Source organism: Phasianus colchicus, chromosome 14 (genome assembly GCF_987193195.1).
Source record: "Phasianus colchicus chromosome 14, bPhaCol1.hap1.1, whole genome shotgun sequence".
In the NCBI taxonomy this organism is placed as follows: domain Eukaryota; kingdom Metazoa; phylum Chordata; class Aves; order Galliformes; family Phasianidae; genus Phasianus; species Phasianus colchicus.
In genome coordinates this window covers 8,124,230-8,141,839 of record NC_143449.1, presented here as the reverse complement: position 1 = coordinate 8,141,839, position 17,610 = coordinate 8,124,230, and the positions used below count along the sequence as shown (strand labels likewise).

Below are 17,610 nucleotides of genomic sequence, written 5' to 3'. Positions count from 1 at the left end.
TCTTTTCTAGCTGAATATACTTTCATGAAACCACAAAAGTGAGCAAGCAAGAGGTTCACCTCACCAGAAAGGAGACAGAAAAGAAGCTTTTGACATCTCAGCTCTGTAACATGGAACATACCATGCTGCTGCTAAAATCTTTGCTAAGTTAATGATCCAAAGCTTTGCAGCGGGGAAACTCAGCAATTCAGAATAGATTATGCTTCACATTAGAGATCACACAATTAAAACAGCCAGAAAGAATTAGACTGAAAGAGTTCCTCCGAATGAGATTATCAGAATCGGTATTGTAAAGCAGCAGATACCTGCTGGCCTCTCTAATGCCATCCAGAAAGAGACACAGCGATTTCAGCTAGTGACATTTCAGAAGGAACTGGTTCTATGCTGACTAAATTTCAAGTCAGCGCCTCAAATTCCAAAATGTATGCTCTTCATTTTCTGCATCACTTCTCTTAGAGAAGGGAAAAAAAAAAAAAGTTTTTCAGAAACTTCTGAAACATGGTTACTGTGCAACAGAAGTGGAAAAACAAGGCATAATAATGCTGTAAGAAACAGCTGAACTTCTTTATGTATTCATTGTGCTGTGATCTCCCTGGCAGATGAGGCTTTCCTCTGCCTTAAAGCTAACAAGGATACTGGCAAGTCAACCCACAAAGAAGTTCATTTCTATTGTTTAAGTCAGCTCAGTGACTAAGATCACTAAACAAATGTACCTGGGCAATCCAAGCCATGTGATCCAGAGGGGAGACCAGCTGAATCCTCGCTCCTTGATGTCTAGAGAGGGATCTGTGGGGTCTGTTAAAAGGATTTCCAAGGCTTTCAGTATGACCGAGTGGGAAGCTGCATTAGATTTCAGTGCTGAGACAGCTTCATAGTAGTTCAGATGAGTCAAATCAATGCCATTTATACTCAAAAGTACATCTCCTGTTGATTAAATAAAATGGGATTATTGCAAAACTTGTGCTGTAAAGCATGTTCCTGCCTCAAGGTCTCACGTGGAACCCTGCTTCCAATTTCACTTTACTATCTAAATCCAAATTCTGCTTAAAAACAGTTCCCAACCTGTAAAGGATCTGAGAGTCTCCTTACCTCGCTTGATTCTGCCATCCCTGAAGAGGCACCCGATGGGCTGTACACTTGTTACATATATAGGGAGCTTGTTTTTGTTATCTCGTCCACCTCCAATTGTTATTCCTAGGGATTCCTTTGGTTCCTTCTTTATTGCAACTGTCTTTTCATGACTTACATATCCTGGAGGTAATTCCTACAATAAAATGGCAATACAATACACAGATTCATTAATGCAATTAACACGAAAACCTCAGAGTCAGAACAAAATAAACATTATGTTTCTTTAACTCAGAACATTTGGTAATACTGCTAGATGGCAAAGTCAGTTTCTCTTGTACTTGCTATGGGTGAAAATACTACTCTATATTTCCAATGTGACACTGCTATGACTGAGGCATAGCTGTCTGGGAAACAGCTGCTCTCCCAACAATCCTGCTTCCTTTTGCTGTAAAGAGATGCTCACTCTGAGAACAGTTTTGCACCAAGAAACAAGGTCACTCGTATCAAGCAATCAACCCCTTTCTGACTACTACTAAACTGGGATCAGTAACTTCTGAATTATTTTGCTTCTCATGCATGACTTAAAAGATATGTGGAAACTTGACGTTTTCTCTGTTTATATTATCATCCTGATTCTGCTCCTCAAGCCAACATAATGGGTAAAACAGACAAATAGGAGTTTTTGAGATACTGTATATAAAAGAAAAAATCAAACTTGGAGATGCTGACAGAGACGGCCAGCATCCCTAGAAAAATGAATGTGTCTAATGATTATAAGAGTATTACTTGAAGTTTAAATATCAGAGTTTATTATTTCCCTGTTAGTTTGCAAATAATTGCAGATGTAACCAACTGTGGAGGTAGAAGTAGGTTCCTTACTAATCTTCAGAGGCATTTAGATACAGAAGTCTAGGCAGTTTTAGAATGTTTTTTCAGCTGGTAGCTCTAAGCATGGAGCAAACCTCCAGTGGTACAGAAGATCCAAAATTCTCCTCTTGCAGGATATTCTTGTAACATTCAAATGGATGGCAGATACAACACTGAGTCACAGCAGCACAACAGTGTGATTTGTGTAGTTTCCACTTCTGTGTCACAGAGCTATGTCTCCAAACCAGAAGCATAACTTAATACCACTGCACTACACCCTGAACACACTGTGCTTTATGAATATCAAGAGGTCCAGCACTGGCCCTGTTAGTGTCTCATGGACTGTAAATTTCCCATGGCCCTTTCCAAACAAGGAGGGATTAAACACTGGTTCTGCATCAACACTAGAGACAGTTGAGGAAATTTTGATGTTTTTTCCAGTAGATGACAAATGCAGAGTTTTCTAGTGCCAACAGCCACAAACATGCTGCTTGTCAATAGCTCAAGAAGAAAAGGAGCTACAAATCGGTTATAGATAATACGTAACTGTCACGGAGCTAACATAATGGATCTATTAGACCAGGAGTAACCAGTGTTTTTGCTGTTATTTCCAAGCTTACCTTCTGGTAGTTGGACTTCCGCCTGTAGTGACTGTGGTCTAGTCTTCTCCGGTGGTGCACCGGGCTTCCTCCTCCACTGCTGCTGCTGCTGTTGTTTGACGTGCTGCCATCTTCCCCTGGGTCCAACAGCTGCACACCTGGCTGCCTCAGGACTACAAAGTTTACTCTGGATTCGCTGGTCTGCCAGGAGCAAAAAGAACATCTGAAACCATTAGAAGTCAAGCAAAAGAAGGCAAAGCAGGATGACTGCTTCCTCTACTTTGGTGCATGCAACAAGAACAGTGAATCGCAATACAAAATGAACAGCAAGAACGACCAATCCACACAATGGACAACCATCATAAAAGTAGTAGATGCTTTTTCTTTTGTTGTAAAGAAACTTGTTACAGCTCCTTTGCTCCCAGCTTATATGCTACATCTGTTCAGCATTTCTCCCATCCATTTTTCTCCCCAAATACTTGAAGACCTGACCTTTTGCCTAAGATTGCTGCCAGTTAAAAACTCAACCAGCTGTATACCTGGCCTTGGCAGAACTACAGGAAAAGCATTCACTATTATTGCTGCTCTTCTATCTGAAAGAACAAACTGAATTAATCCAACAAAACCTTATTGTGAAGAACTCTATTGGGGTAAGGCGTCTGTGCTTGCTTGGGGCATTTCCTGCAACAGATGAGAGAAGTACAGCTGCTGTTCTCACTACTGGACAAGTCCCCCACTCCTCTGGTGCCACAGCACCAAGCAGCAGTGAATTCCATGGCCTGGGAAGAGGGACTGCATCAACTGCTTTGCTTCTGTTGTTGTTTTAGTCAGCTGGTTGGTGTGTGTTTTCAAACTACTGAAGGACAGGGTTTTCACGAAACAGAAGTTTTAAGTCTCTCATCTCCAAAATCACTCCAGGATGCCATTTTTTTCCCCAAACAAGTTGGCACATATCTATGTCTTCACAAAATATATTGTAAATATTGCATCCTGCTTTGGGGATTTGCCCTCCCCTTCATCCCTGAGTAGCAGACTGTGCACAGTACAAATGGGTGTGCATATATAGTATAGGTGCAAATGGTACTTCACAATACAGATAGGACTCTTTTCTCCAAACAGTTTGCAATCAAAATTAGAACAAAGTTTAACCAAGAAGCTCTCAGAAGAACAGAATTTTTTGGAAGAATGTCAGTTCTACAGAATGTCACTTCAAAAGGAATTAAATTCCCAAAGCCACTGAAGCCAGTTCTGAGACTTACTGATCTCAGTGAGATGAAGTTCCTCATACAGAAGTTACACTTGCACACTACTACAGAAATACAACAGCAAGAATGAAAAAAAATTCTAATAGGTCATAGTATGGAATCACATACACAGTACAAGGAAAGATCTCCGTGCTGGAATCCTGCTGTTATTATTCTATTCTTCCACTGCACTGTACTCTCCTTTCCTAATTAGCAGGAAGAGAACTGGCTCTCCCTCACTCTGCTGACCTCAGATCCTTTCCAGGATATAAACAATATGTGATCAGATGCATTGTGTCAGGATCTTCAGATAAAAACAGAAACTGGAGGTCACTGCCTAGGAAGATGAAGAATTTAAAAACTAATCTATGTGACATCTACTGCACACATAGCAATGCCTGTTCCTCAATCAATATTCCTAGCCTGCTCTGTTCACCAAAACATTTGGCACACTGCAATAAGAACAAATCCCTTATGAATGAAAAAGCCACCTTTTTCCTACCCTCTTTAGCATTTAAAAATGTTTTTAGTCTGAGATGTTGTTTGCTTGGAGAGGTGGTAGGCTGTGGAGGGAGTCTGGAAAACATCTTCAGTTTGACTGCTCGAAGCACAAGCAGCTGTCCTAATCTCTTCTGGTTTCTGTGATGTACGCATCTACCCAGTGCATACAAATACTTATTCTGCAAGAAACTCTCCACACTGCCACACCACAAAGAAATTCCAATTGCCTTGGCTATGCTGCCACTAGCAACTGCCTCACTTCAGACTTGTCAGATGACTCATGATGTATTCCCACTCTTCATGTTTATCTTCATTTGGAAGCAGCGTTTCCCACACATCTGCAGAGAAGTTACTTTCCCAAAAAGATTTCAGGCAAGGCAGTTTGCTCCAGCATGTTCTGTTAGCCCCTGGGTCAGAGCAGGAGCCTTGCCATCAATGCAGGAAGCTGCAGTATCATTAGCCACACAGCTTCTCCGCATTATAAATTACCTGGATGATCTGTGCAGCAGTCTCAGGTGTTCCTTGCCTCAAATCCTGGCCATTTATAGACAGGACTCTGTCATTTCGACTCAGCTTCCCATTTTTGGCTGCCAAACCTCCCTCGAGCAGATCTAAAATAAAAATCCCGGCCTCATCCGTCTTCCTGATCAGTTTGATTCCCAAGGGTTCGGATCGGTCTCTTTTTATCAAGGTGACATGGATCACTTCCTGATTTGTAGCAGAAGTGGAGTCCTGCTGTGCAGTTTTATTGGAAAAGCCTTTCTCTTGCAGGACCATGAGGTGGAGAACAGGACCTGGGTGGCGCAGGAAGGACACAGCTTGGCAGTGAGTCACACTGCTGATGTTGACACCATTCACCTAGAAAAACAAACAAGCCAGAGTCCCTAATCAGAACCTATGTAATTTAGGCACTGTCTACAATGCAGAACATCACAAAGCTGGAGACAGGATGCACAATCCCTATTCAATGCCGTGACTGAAGCTGTTTCTCATGCACATTAGAGAGCAGAGTTTTCTAAGAAAAAGCAATGCAGAAGAAAGCAGATGAACTAAGGCCATCAGTGATGGTGAGTAGCTGAGTAAATGGATGAGATGGGACCACTGACATAGCTAACAAACCTGAAACTGCAAGATGTTAAGTCATGACGTGTACGTCATGACACTGCAGAACCGCTTTCCACTGACTTCCAGCATTCAATATGCTCTTGGAGGAGAAGAGCTAAATTGGAGACTACCCACCCCTCACTTGGGAGAGCAGTCCACAGCCTACAAAACTTCTGGAATTGTCGCTCTCAATCGTGCTTTCACCACAGTAACTCTGAGAAGCTGATTTTCACTTTGTCTGTTGTCACATGAGATTTTGTAGTGTCTTTCTTTCAGGACAGCAGCAGGGCTACTAGGTGTGGGAACCTGAACTAATTACAGTTCAGTCAAGATTGAAAGGTGTACAGTTTGGATAAAGCAGAAGTTGTATTGTTGGTCTGCATGAGAAACCAACTTGAAGATTCAATCAGCCACTTGTGCAAAAGGCTGCCACTCATTACTGACGTCCACAGGGCAACAGGATAATTAGGTCTTTATGGCTTGTCAGATGATTGGGCAGCCATAGCCGGAAGGTGCTAACAGTTTTTCTGCATGTAGGTTTTAGTGCCATGGACAAGCCTCTGTCACCTCAGTTAGCACGCTGCAACAAGCATAATGGCATGTCAGATTCATCTGGAAACTAAATCTGGCTGTGGGTCAGCATGGTACAAGGCTGGTGCTCCTTCTTACTCACGTTATATATGTGATGTTGACTTCAAGTTGTAAGGTCTTAAGCTTCCAACCTGCCCATTAAGGAAATGCAGCTTAAGCAGCATAGTAAAGCAAGTAACTATGACCTCCAAGCTAGAGCACAATCCACTGGAGAGAAATGGTGCTACTGGCTGAAATTTATCACAAAGATCTTTTCACTTCATACAAAATGGTAAGAATTCAAAAATCTGGAGGGATCAGAATGGTCCTCAAATCTGCTTCTCAATTCCAGGAGACAGATGATGCTATTGACAGACATGTCTGATCAGTGCTTTTTTTTTTTAAAAAAAAAAAAAAAAGAAAGCCTTCTCTGTAGAGATTTCCCAGTTTTTCTAGGCAACTTTGCCTGTTTATCCCTTCAGGTAAGACAAGCAATGAGACAGGAGGGTTGCATACCTCAAGAATATGGTCCCCAGGTGCTATTCTTCCATCTGCAGCAATGACAGAATCCCGCAAGACTTCCTGAACAACAATGTTTCCTAGTGGGGTGTCCTTACCCCCAACTATTCTCATCCCAAGCTCTTCCTCTGGATCTTCTCTGTGAATTTCAATTGTGCTTGTTTCAGCCACAGGGCTAGCTCTCTGAGGAACATCTGATGGTGGACATCAAAGAGGAAAAAAAAAAACAACACATGAATGGAACCTTCCCCCATGTAGCCCCACAAGATTTTTAACATTGTTAAAGTAGCATCTAGAGGGAAAGGAAGAGAAAACAGCTATCAGGAGAGGAAAAGCTAGGTCAAACTGAAAGCTGAAAAGGCCTTATTTCTGTAGTTTCTCCAGAACATCTTGCCCTAACTTGTGGCAAATTTTAACTCTGTCACTGCTATTTCTTGTGTTTTACTACAGGGTATTCAGTATATTTCACTTAGACATTTATTTTTTCTGATGTGACAGCTGGACTCCTAGAAGCACACATGCACTAATCCCAAATTCCACAGCATCCATTAGAGAAGGGAACTGCTGCACTGTAATTACTGGTCTGTCATGAGGTGATTCTACCACAGGCAGTTCACTACAACCTCCCTCCTCTAATTTCCTTTCCTCCTTTTCTTCCATCTTTCCTATAACACAGAAGTAATGTTTACTTATTTCACAGCCTCCTGAAGCCTAAGCAATGCTTCTCAGACACTTTGAAGATGAAAGTAGTTGTTAGCAAGTCATTTTAAAGCTACCAGCACTGCAGCATTTAGGCAAGCCCAGCACTCTAATGAAGCCAAGCAGACTGACTGCAAAGGTGAACTGCAGGTCTCATACAAGAGATGCAAAATCTGCTCCAAGTGTACTCAGAGTAAAAGCCAAGAACTAAGCTGACCTGTGCAATGACACATCAGCAGACAAGTACCCAGCTCCAGTCTCTGAACATCTGGAAACTGAGATACACTCTCAAACAAGGCAGTGAGATTTCCACACTCCTTCCTTCTGGCAGGGACTGACACGAGAGGTTCTAGGCTGCAGTGCAGATGGTTACTTTTATCTGCAAGGATTTCTTAACTACTAATCCAAAGCCAGGCTAGGCTATAAAAACACACTTGCTTTGTACTGTTAGGGAGGTGCTGACCACTCCAGGAAATCAACTGTATATTTAACTTTCTGAACAAGATTAAGAAGTTGGAGCATTTCCTAATTACTAATTATTTGGCTTCTATAAGTGCTTTTAGTGCTGCACATTCCCATTGAGAGAAACTGCATTTATTTCTGCAAAGAAAACTGTAAATACAACATTCACTGCAGCCTGAGATCTCAGAGTTGTTTTGTGCCAGCAGTTCTGTGCTTCTGAGCAGATCTTTCCACATGCAATGCACATCTGATGAATATATCTTCCCTCTCCTCAAGAACAAGCTGAGGAAAGGGAGGATATCTAACAACACTGGGGAAATGTCTGAAATAATTACCTCATTTTTATATTATAAAAAGGTAATTACATAATTACATCTGTTTATCAAACTCTCACCTTCTTCAGTCTCCTCAAAAGCTGGGTTAACCAGTCCAGGCTCTGCAGTCCCTAGTGATACCACAGCAGCTGCGGAGCTTTCTGCTACAAGCGTGGATCCTCCGCTGGGTACCTCTGCATCCCTGGGCACCTCTGGATCCCTGGGTGTGCTTGTCTCCACCTTGGTGAGGGGCTCTTCCTTCCCTTTGGAAACATGGTTCCTTTTCCGTTGTAGTTCACATTTGTATTTCTTGAAACCAGGACACCTGGAGAGAGATTGTCAGTGACCATAAGTGGCTGACCCAGCACATGTAGGCTCTGAGTGACAAAAGCAGGCAAAGAAGTACGTTCAGGATCTCAGCAGCTGCTGAGCTTGTATCACAGATGCTTGAAATTGTTCTCATTCTACTTTCAGCTTCTACTTGCATAAGTAGAAGAGCAGACTACTTACTCTCTTACTTTCAAAATTATTAAGCTCAGTATTTTTTAAAGGAAAATGGAATAGGAAGAGGACTTACTCTTGCTAAATATTTACATGGCAAACTCTCAGTGAAGACAATACCTCTTTTAAAACATAAGCAAACACTTAGCTGTGTGCTTTTAGAGCTGATGATGAACTGTAACTTTATGCAAAGGAAGTGACTCGAATTTCAAGCTCAGCTCTGAATCAAGCTTTGTTTTTAACGAGCTGGTAACATGGGAGAGCAGTGAGCAGAGCTTCATTCTTTTTCCCCTGAACGAGGCCTGACCCTCGGGCAGCTCTGGCCTCCAATCCATGCTGAAGATGAATGGGAGCAATTCACAGAAGCTTTACTCCCACTGACCACTCCCCACCTGGAGGTTCAAGGAGTAATTCTGCATTCAAAAAATGTGCTCTGTGTGCAGTTACACCGTAGCTATCTCAGCAAAAACAAGCGAGGAAAAACAAGCTCTTTTATCAAAAGCACTTACAGAAAAGTAGCAGGTAAGGAGAGTGATGAATGCAAAAGCGTCACTTTCAGAGACATGAGTAGTACTGGGTGTTTACCAGAGTCACTTTTCAAATTAAACTCTATTTACATTCTGGATAAACAAGCCTTACCCAGGTATTATCCGGTGTACCCCTGGTCATCTTTTGCTTGGGGCCAACAAGATGACCCTAAAAGTTACAGGCAGAAGCTAGCTGACCCACTTGGGCACAACCCTCTTAAGATGTGGAGAAATAAATGAATTTTGCTAAGGGCAACGGAATCCCTCAAGAAACAAGCTGCTAGTTATTACTTATTCCTTTAGGTATCCTACTATAATTTAATCTCACAGTTAAAAAAAACACAAACACCCAAACCCCAGTGTAATTTTTTTTCTCCTTTTTTCTACTTTTCAATTTAAAAACACTCACAACCCAAAGTCATGATTTTTAGAATACTCCACTCCCACTGGAGATGCTAAGAACTGTATATGGGAAGGATATAGTTTCCAGTCAGGTCTTCAACATAAACACTGAAGGATGCCTCCCTCTCCAAAGTGTAACTCATGCATCAGAGGGATTAGCAAGTGACAGAAGTATACTGGTACCAAGGCAGACTTATGAAGCTCAGAGGAAGGTTCTGACCCCTCAGCTCTGTACCCAACCCCACTCTGGCCATGCCCATGCAGCACCAGCTATGTAGGCAGTCCTGTCTGCAAGCACCAGCATTCAGCCCTGATGGTAATGAGAAAACAGTACAGAATCAGTTCAAGGACACTGTAAGCTTTCCCACGGCATCTTCCATCACTGCCCTGGCTCTAACAGGAGCCCTCAGCTTGTGGTAACAAAGACAGGCAAAATAGCAAGGGTATGAGCTTGGCTGGAACTGTGAGTGTATCCCAAGTGCTGGGTGACCTATTTATAACACACAGCACTGACTCAAAAAGCTACAACACAGCTGAAGGGAAACAAGCTGCACTTCTCAATACCAACTGACAAAAGTACACCTCACCAATGAAGGTCTGCTTCTGCCTGCAGTTAGCAAGCAGCTTGCACTTAGCTCCCTTTCCTGCAATCATTAACTAGGAACAGATGTCATTCCATACCATGCTGAGACCTCTGTCACTGGCACTTCAGAACTTTGCCTGCTACCAGCTTAGCTAACAACGGAAGTACCTAAACACATCTCTGCTGAAGTGCAAGAAAAAAAAACCTCTTCCTCTACACAAAGGGAAAAACGTATATTTCATGTGCTTCGTTTTCTCAGCAGAAGAATGGGAGAGGATAATGGAATTCTAAGTAGGTGATTCAGCAACTGCATAATGCACAGCTTGGAGGGACTTACACTATTTGGATCAAAGACATATATTGCACATCTTAATTGGACCAATTAAACTGGTAACACTGCACGATCCCTTGCCTCCAGAGTATTGACTTAGTGCCTGTCTTTCTTTTCCACACAAGTGAAAGAAGGAATATACATCTTTGTAACTGTTTACAAAGAGACAGGCTCCCAGATCAGGACACATGATTTATATACAATTGAGTGGTTTTGTGTCCACAGACAACTTGCCTATAAGAAGGCAAGGAAGGACCTCAACCTTTGCCCTGTAGTACATGGGAGCTCACTTCCCTAGCTCACGATTATGCTGTCTTCACACACCCACCTTTCTTGCCTCACCTGCTGTCACCTCACCTCTGCTGGTCCCATTTTGTCCCCATCTAAAAAACTTTCTGCTCAGAAGCACAAGAGACAGATGGCATGATATGCAGAGTGATAACGCAAGGTAAATGGGAAAGCACCTGTTCTGCAGGTGAGCTTCTAGTTCACACCGCTGCATTGTCTGCTGACACTCTGCCTTGAATGGACAGACGACAACCAGCTTATCCAACAGGTTTCGGACTAGAAGGCTGGACTTGTGGCACTGCTGGAAAGAGAGTTTCTTCCGATCCATAGGACAGAAGTTATACTCCTGCATGAAGTTTTCAAGGCACTTGAAACAGTATGTATGTCCACAGGGGGTGTCCATAGGCTGGAGCAGAGGCTGAAGGCAGATGTGGCAAATGAGTTCATCATCCACTTCATTCTGGAAGTTGTAGAGATGATTGTCTGGCAAGAGGTGGAACTGACCGCATTCACAGCACAGCTCACCACCGTGGTGTGCCTGCTCTTCTGCTGCAGGATCAGCCATGGTGGCCAGGAAGTGCACTCCCAGGGCAGCAGGAAGGAAATGTGTCCTGTAGCAGCTGTCTGACAGAGTTCCTCTGCTGAAAAGAAGAGAAAGAGTGATTTCCAGCCAACTGCCAGCTCACGATGTAGCCAATTAAAAATTAAATTATGTTCCCACCTTAAGTTTCCCCTGGTATTCTCACCCCCACCAGCCCCTTAAGAGTTCTTCCTTCCAGAGGGATCCTGTAAATGATCAACCCAAGGATGAGAGATCAAAAGGACACGATTCAGCAAAACGTTTAAGTGGATGAACTGAAGCTGAAATTACTTTACATGCAACAGTGACACACGATGTGTAAAACCCCACTAAGTGCATGAATTGGAAAAGCTGAGACAAACACTGCACGTTCTTGAGAGAGTAATTGGACCATTTTTCTCTAAAGCTTTCCAGAGGATGCTGAATATTATCCATTTATAAGACACATATGGTGAAAGATCAGTTTGAGGATCTCTACTTGTCTGGATTTTTGGTTTGGTCTTTTTTTGGGAGAGTGGTCTGAGAATGAGGAAAAAGAAGGGGAAGACATTTCAAAAGAAACAAAAAAATCTGAGCCACATTTCCTTCCTCTTAAGCTCACTCCCTCCACAAAACATGAGTGTTAACAAAGAATGCATTGTTCCCTTCTCATCCATGCCTAAATTTATCCACAGAAACATATTTTCTATGAAAAGACTCGAGTTTTCTAAGGGGGGAAAAGCCATCAGTACAGCACATGTCATAGTTGGCTGTACTGTAAGACAAAGGCTTGAGCTTCAGCTTCTTACAGTTTGGGAGGTAAGGGACAAACTGAGCTCTTTGCAGCTGCTGCTGTACTGATGTTAATAACAATGTCTCCAGTCACCCCCCTTTTGAATCTTGCCTATTGTAATTAAATATAAAATTCACCTGAGTTTGCTGCAGATCACATGCAGAGACACTGCTGCAGGAAGGATTACTCTTAACCTGGGGATGCGGTACTAGATGAAGTTATACGACTGGGTTTTTTTTTAAGACCATTTAAAAAATCCCAGTTTTAATATAAAAGCACAACAGTGACGAAATGGAAAACATTTGAAAATAGTTGCTTTGTCTGGAACAGGTAATAGCCTGAGCAAGAGCGAACACTGGTCTGCACCAGTGCCTGGAGGACACGGCTGGCACGCAGCAGCGACATTGCAGGAGGGTAGGCAAGAACAATATGATAGCAAGAACAGCCAGAAAAAATTAGTCATGGGTTTCTAATAAAAAACATACATCATTCCACCTCAACTAATTGTCAAGCGTAAGTCATCTATTTAATTAAAGGGATAATTTATCACCAGCAGAATCAAGTGACTTCCCGGGCAAATTTTTACGTAGCTGCAGAGAGGTGGTGGCAGTTGTAGGGGGGAAGCAGGCATCAAGTTGCCCTGCTGCTGCTGCAGTGCCAGAAAACATCTTCCCCTGCAGGAAGGGGCTTACACTGGGCATACAGCCCCTGCTCTTTTCACTGCATTCACTCCTTAGCTCTTACCCACAAACAGGAGCAGATGTGCCCTGCCCTTCCAGAAATGCCACTGTTCTTCGCTACTTACCTGTCTGAACCAGACTCAGACACCTCCGCTGTTTTTCTGACTGAAAGCTCCCATTTGATCTGAAGCCTTCCCACACATGAAAAGAAAACATTTCAGCATCAATCACCTACCAATGCTGATCAATCTGTTCAGCATCCGCAGTTAAAGAAGCTTCCAAGGCTAACACCTACCAACACAAAATACTTGTGCTTCGGGTTGTAGTATTTGCATAAGATTTTGGCAAGTGATTAAACAGCTCTACTGTCTCAGTGAAAACAAACTCTATGGTAATTTTGCTGATAAACAACTTCTTAATGGGGGGAAGGGGGCACCACATTATTTACCAAATTCATACTCTGCTTTCTGTGCCTAAAGTTATGTGTGATGATCTCATTTATGAGTCACTTCAAAACTCGTTGAAGATAAAAGCATCACCACAAACTTACTGCATTTTTCTTCTCTGTTTTGCTCTCGCAAGCCCAGATCCTTGAAGGCCAGGTGTGAAGGTTTCATTCCAAAGTGCCAAAGAACCTTTTCCTTTTATCCCACCATCTTTTCCATGAGGAGGACCCTCCTGCAGCCACCAGGGCCTGGCACCTCAGCCACGAAACAAACCCATCCCACACAGCCTTCGGCGAGGCAGAGGCAACCAGCAGCTCTGGGAGGGCAGCAGGCTCAAACAAGCCTGCCGCCTGCTCAGTGATTCAGCCAGAAAGCAGATGTTCAGTATGAGGAAAATTGCTAACATCTTATTCAGCAAAGATGACTACTGCGCAACAAGACAGACCTTAGGTGTCTAGAAAATGCAGCGTTTGAACACAACAGGCACAACAGCCGGCTGCTCAGGTAGAGCCCAGCTCCAGTGTCCTGCAGCCAGCTCCCAGGGTTGCAGCTGTTTAGTGAAGCTGAAAATCCACTCCATCTGTTGCAGTTTCTGCTGCACATTCTGGCCTCTGAAGGGCAGACCACCCCCACGCAACCCCTGCCATTCTCATGCTGCTTTTTGTTGTTTATGAAAATGTCAAAGCCTGACGTGTATATAGTGCTCATCTAATGCTGTTTTAAAAATGCAACAAAAACATCTTGAGTCTGAGTGACCCAAAGAGTAACACAGCTCTCCCATAGGTGACAAAGAACTGAAGACAATAAACCTGCACAAACTTCTTGTTTCTTACCCTGTGTGGGCGAGAGAAAAGATTTCTTTGGGCTCACCTTTACCTTTACTGCGTAAGAAGAACAAAAGCAGTGGTGGTGGAATTTTTTTTAAAAAGCAGGATTCCCTGTACTGTAACCTTGACTCAAAGAATAGAATTTTTTTGAAGAAAGACTGATCAGGTTGTCTGATCTTTTTCCCTGACCAAAGCAAGCTTGCTCCTGGCAGCAGCAGCGCGGTGCCTCCTGTTCTCGCTCTGTGGGCCCAGCCCCTCTGCCTCCGAGCATTGGGAGCCCCCACTCAGCGCCTGGCTCAGGGCTGGCCTCCAGAGCACCCAACTCAGAGCAGAACTGTCAGGCTGCCTCTGCGGCTGCTCAGAAAGTTGTTTCAGAGCAAGCAAGTACTCCAGGAAACCTTTCTGCTGTTTTGCCTCCACCTGTACTAAAATAACTGAAGAAGAAAGTTGGGTCGAGCACAACTGAAAAGCAACATCCCTGCTGCCAACCTCACCATTTCAGCTCTCAACACTACCAGGCACCACTCTCACTCTGTTTGTAAGGAACTTCTCTCTTCCCTAAGTGAGCGTGGGGCACAGACACAACTGTGTCCCAGCCTGCCTGCTCACACAGCTGCAGCACTCGATACACGTCGCTTTCAGTCACGAACACCTCAGTGCCATTTCCTTGGGGTATGACTTCACTGCTATTCCCATTTACAGACTGAGCTCACATCGCAAGATGCTAAACTACAGACCCAGAGTCACCACATGCAGGAATGTCATACTCTTATGTGATTCTGAATCTGACTGTAAGCAACTTACAGTCAACACACAGGAAATCCAAGGAAAGAATACCAACCCAAACTTGTGGACCAAAAATGCTATTCCACCCCCTCTCCATGTGGCCCTGAGGAGCACATTTCTCGTTGCCAAACAAAGATCTAATCTAAAAATCTAATTCTCAATATTAAAATAATACATTCGTGACACGGAAAGCATGCTGGAAATACAAGGGTTTTCTATGTTAACACATGTTGATACTGACAGACGTTACCGACAGCCCGGCTACAAGAGCTGGCTTTGGGACGACAGGGCGCATCCCCACGTTCATGACTGTGTGACAGCCTGTGATAATTGCACCAGTTATTATATTTATGACTGCATTCCCCTGGGAGACTGGAAATACGACATTCCACATAAAGGCAATACAATTAATTTTGAGGGGTGGACAAAACAAAGGCAGCACATTCTGGATTAAGACAACTGAGGGCACACACCAGGAGGGCACCAACCAAAAGCAATTTAATTACATAAAACAAAACAGCAAATTCATGATGGATCCTAACATAGCAAACCCAGTGCTCTAACAATAAGCAATAAGAAAAACGTATCCCAAAAAACTGCAAAACTTTCTTCAGTTTTCAATTGGCTCACAAGCCTTGTGCTTCTCTAAATAGGAATAATTCTCTCTAAATGAGAGAGAAAGATGTTGCAGAAGTGTTCTGTAACTGTTGGGTTTGTTTTTCTTTAGTTAAATTTCAGCTCTACTTTGAAGGAGGATTTCACGAGCATGAAAAGCAGCAGGTTTTCCATGAAACACACCAGCATCCTGCCCAAACACTTCCAATTGCTGTTAGTCTTTCACAACTATGAACAAGCCATCCTTAGTTTATATTAGTCACCAAAAACAGTGTTGAACCATCAGATCTTTGTAAGCAATGCTTTACAGTAGGCTGCTTTTTCCAAAAGATCCAGTACCAAACGCCAGAATACTTTAAAGTGATAATGCAGAGCCCTATTGCCTTTTCTTTTTACTTTCTGATACTGCTGAAGATTAGGCCGCTGAAAGTAAAAGTATGAAGCCAAGGCTTCTGTAAACAAGAAGTCTGTTTGGCTATACAAGAAGTAACCCCTTCAGTGATTAACCTTGCCTTTAAGCCAAGAGTTCCTAATGAGGCACCTGGGAGAGGAACTGCTCAGCACTTACCTGAATGCTTCAATTGAGGAGCTCCACATCCAGGCTGCTTTCCTGCACTCCATCTCAACAGAGACTGCCAGTTTAAAAGCTCTCATTGTCCCCATCATTTCTGCTCATTCCTTAACCATAAACCTGAAACAAGATTTATTCTAAAGCCCCTCGCATTTTTGTGCTTATTGGACAACTTGGTATTTAATTCGCTTGAATTTCTGGGCAAGCATCTGTTTTCTCAACTGTATTTTCCTGGAACAGAATCACTGTCACATTAGACTAGAAAATACATGCTGGTCTAGAAAACCCGATTCGGAGGGAGGTGCTCCAAGGTCTGGTTGATGTCAGTGAGCCTATCCCAAGGAATTTTCTCCTGAGCAGCTGCTGCAGCATCAGCTCTCAGTATGGCACAAGGCTTTTCATTTTCAGGTGGTTTCAGTAATACTGGAAAATATAAAAAGAAGTTTTTTTATTTGTGTAACTTATTTTTAAAATCCTGCTAGAAATGAAGAACACGAATTGCAAACGTGCCTGATTTTATGAAAAAGCTACACAAAAATTAAGGAATTGGTTCCTCTGTTCCACTTCTCTCAATACCATACATTTGTATGGTCAATTAGCAGTGCCACAGCAATGCCACAGAACTGTAACCATCTCACCAGAGACCCAGCTGGCTCTAAAGCAGCAGGACAGCACAGTGTGATCCCAACAATCCTTTGTACAGAGCAGGAGATTCTGGTGTCATTCAGTTAGTAACACCTGGGTAACAAGCACCTGTAAATTTCCCCTTTCCTCTGTTTTTAACGAGGGATTAACCAGAGAGGCATAAAATGTTTTCCACCTACACTGTTCCTCCAAGAAGATTAAACAATGACTATTTTAACACGCTGCTCTGAAAAATGGAGAACTTCAATGCCAACAAATGGAAGTGAAGATAAATGCCGCAGGAAAAGCTATTTTATTTACATTTCTGATGCTTTCTCACCTTCGCTAGATGCTTCCACTGCATCCATCCTCCTTTCCACACCCTTTCTTCCCCACAAACACGCAAGCTGCCTGCTTTATGGTCACAGGAACATAAAGCTTATGCAGATTGTTTTGTTTTACCAGTTAAATCAATTTGCTTCTTTGCAGAATACAACACACAGACTTCTGTGAGATCTTCATTGCCGGCAGCATGCGCGTATTTTCTTTGTATGCTTCATTTTTCCTATTACATCTAATAATCTCTCTCTAGGAAGTTAAACACCCCTACCTCCACCCCCATCTCACCTACGCTTTGAATTGGGCAACTACCTGCAATTCTATCCCTAAAGATCACTTAGACATTTGTGGATAAGGTTTTCCACAAAGAAAGGGGGAATCCATTACTATGTTTTAAGGATAAAGGACCTAACCTGTAATAACCAAAACTTCTCCTGCACTTGAAGCAAAAAGCCGCAAGCCAAGTCAAAGGAGGAGATTTGATGTTGAGATTTAGGTTCATCTAAATATCTGGTGCAACACACACTTTCCTAAGAGCTGGGTTTTGAGGACAAGAGGTAAAGATCCTACGTCATACAAGCACCAGGCACGCACCATTGTGTCTACCTGAGAAGTCCTTGTTTATGGAAAAAAAAACAGCACCAGGGCTTACAGAATATGAAATAAGTATGTAACATGCAGAAGCTTGTCTCAGGAACAAGCCTTGGTAAGTGGCCAACCCTGATAGCTACCTGTACATTACTGTCTGTTTGTGATCTGAGTGTCATAGAATACAGGTCAGAAAAGGA

The 17,610-nt window shown here is 42.9% G+C and overlaps 1 protein-coding gene across 7 annotated transcripts in view; it reads right to left on the bottom strand.

The window, feature by feature from the left end:
- The window catches only part of LOC116229737 (ligand of Numb protein X 2-like), a 30,527-nt gene that overhangs the window by 7,449 nt on the left and 5,468 nt on the right, over positions 1-17,610 (bottom strand). For 3 of the 7 annotated variants that reach the window (XM_090150168.1, XM_031594425.2, XM_090150166.1), the window contains exons 2-8: positions 10,759-11,223; positions 8,031-8,275; positions 6,473-6,669; positions 4,772-5,140; positions 2,559-2,738; positions 1,090-1,264; positions 714-924 (exon numbers count right to left, since the gene is read on the bottom strand). In XM_090150168.1, the coding sequence (XP_090006294.1) occupies positions 714-924; positions 1,090-1,264; positions 2,559-2,738; positions 4,772-5,140; positions 6,473-6,669; positions 8,031-8,275; positions 10,759-11,147 (1,766 nt within the window). In that variant the 5' untranslated portion in view covers positions 11,148-11,223. Of the gene's footprint in view, positions 1-713; positions 925-1,089; positions 1,265-2,558; positions 2,739-4,771; positions 5,141-6,472; positions 6,670-8,030; positions 8,276-10,758; positions 11,224-11,303; positions 11,369-17,610 lie in introns of all 7 variants that reach the window. The other 4 variants (XM_090150169.1, XM_031594427.2, XM_090150165.1 and 1 more) reach the window with 3 other exon arrangements.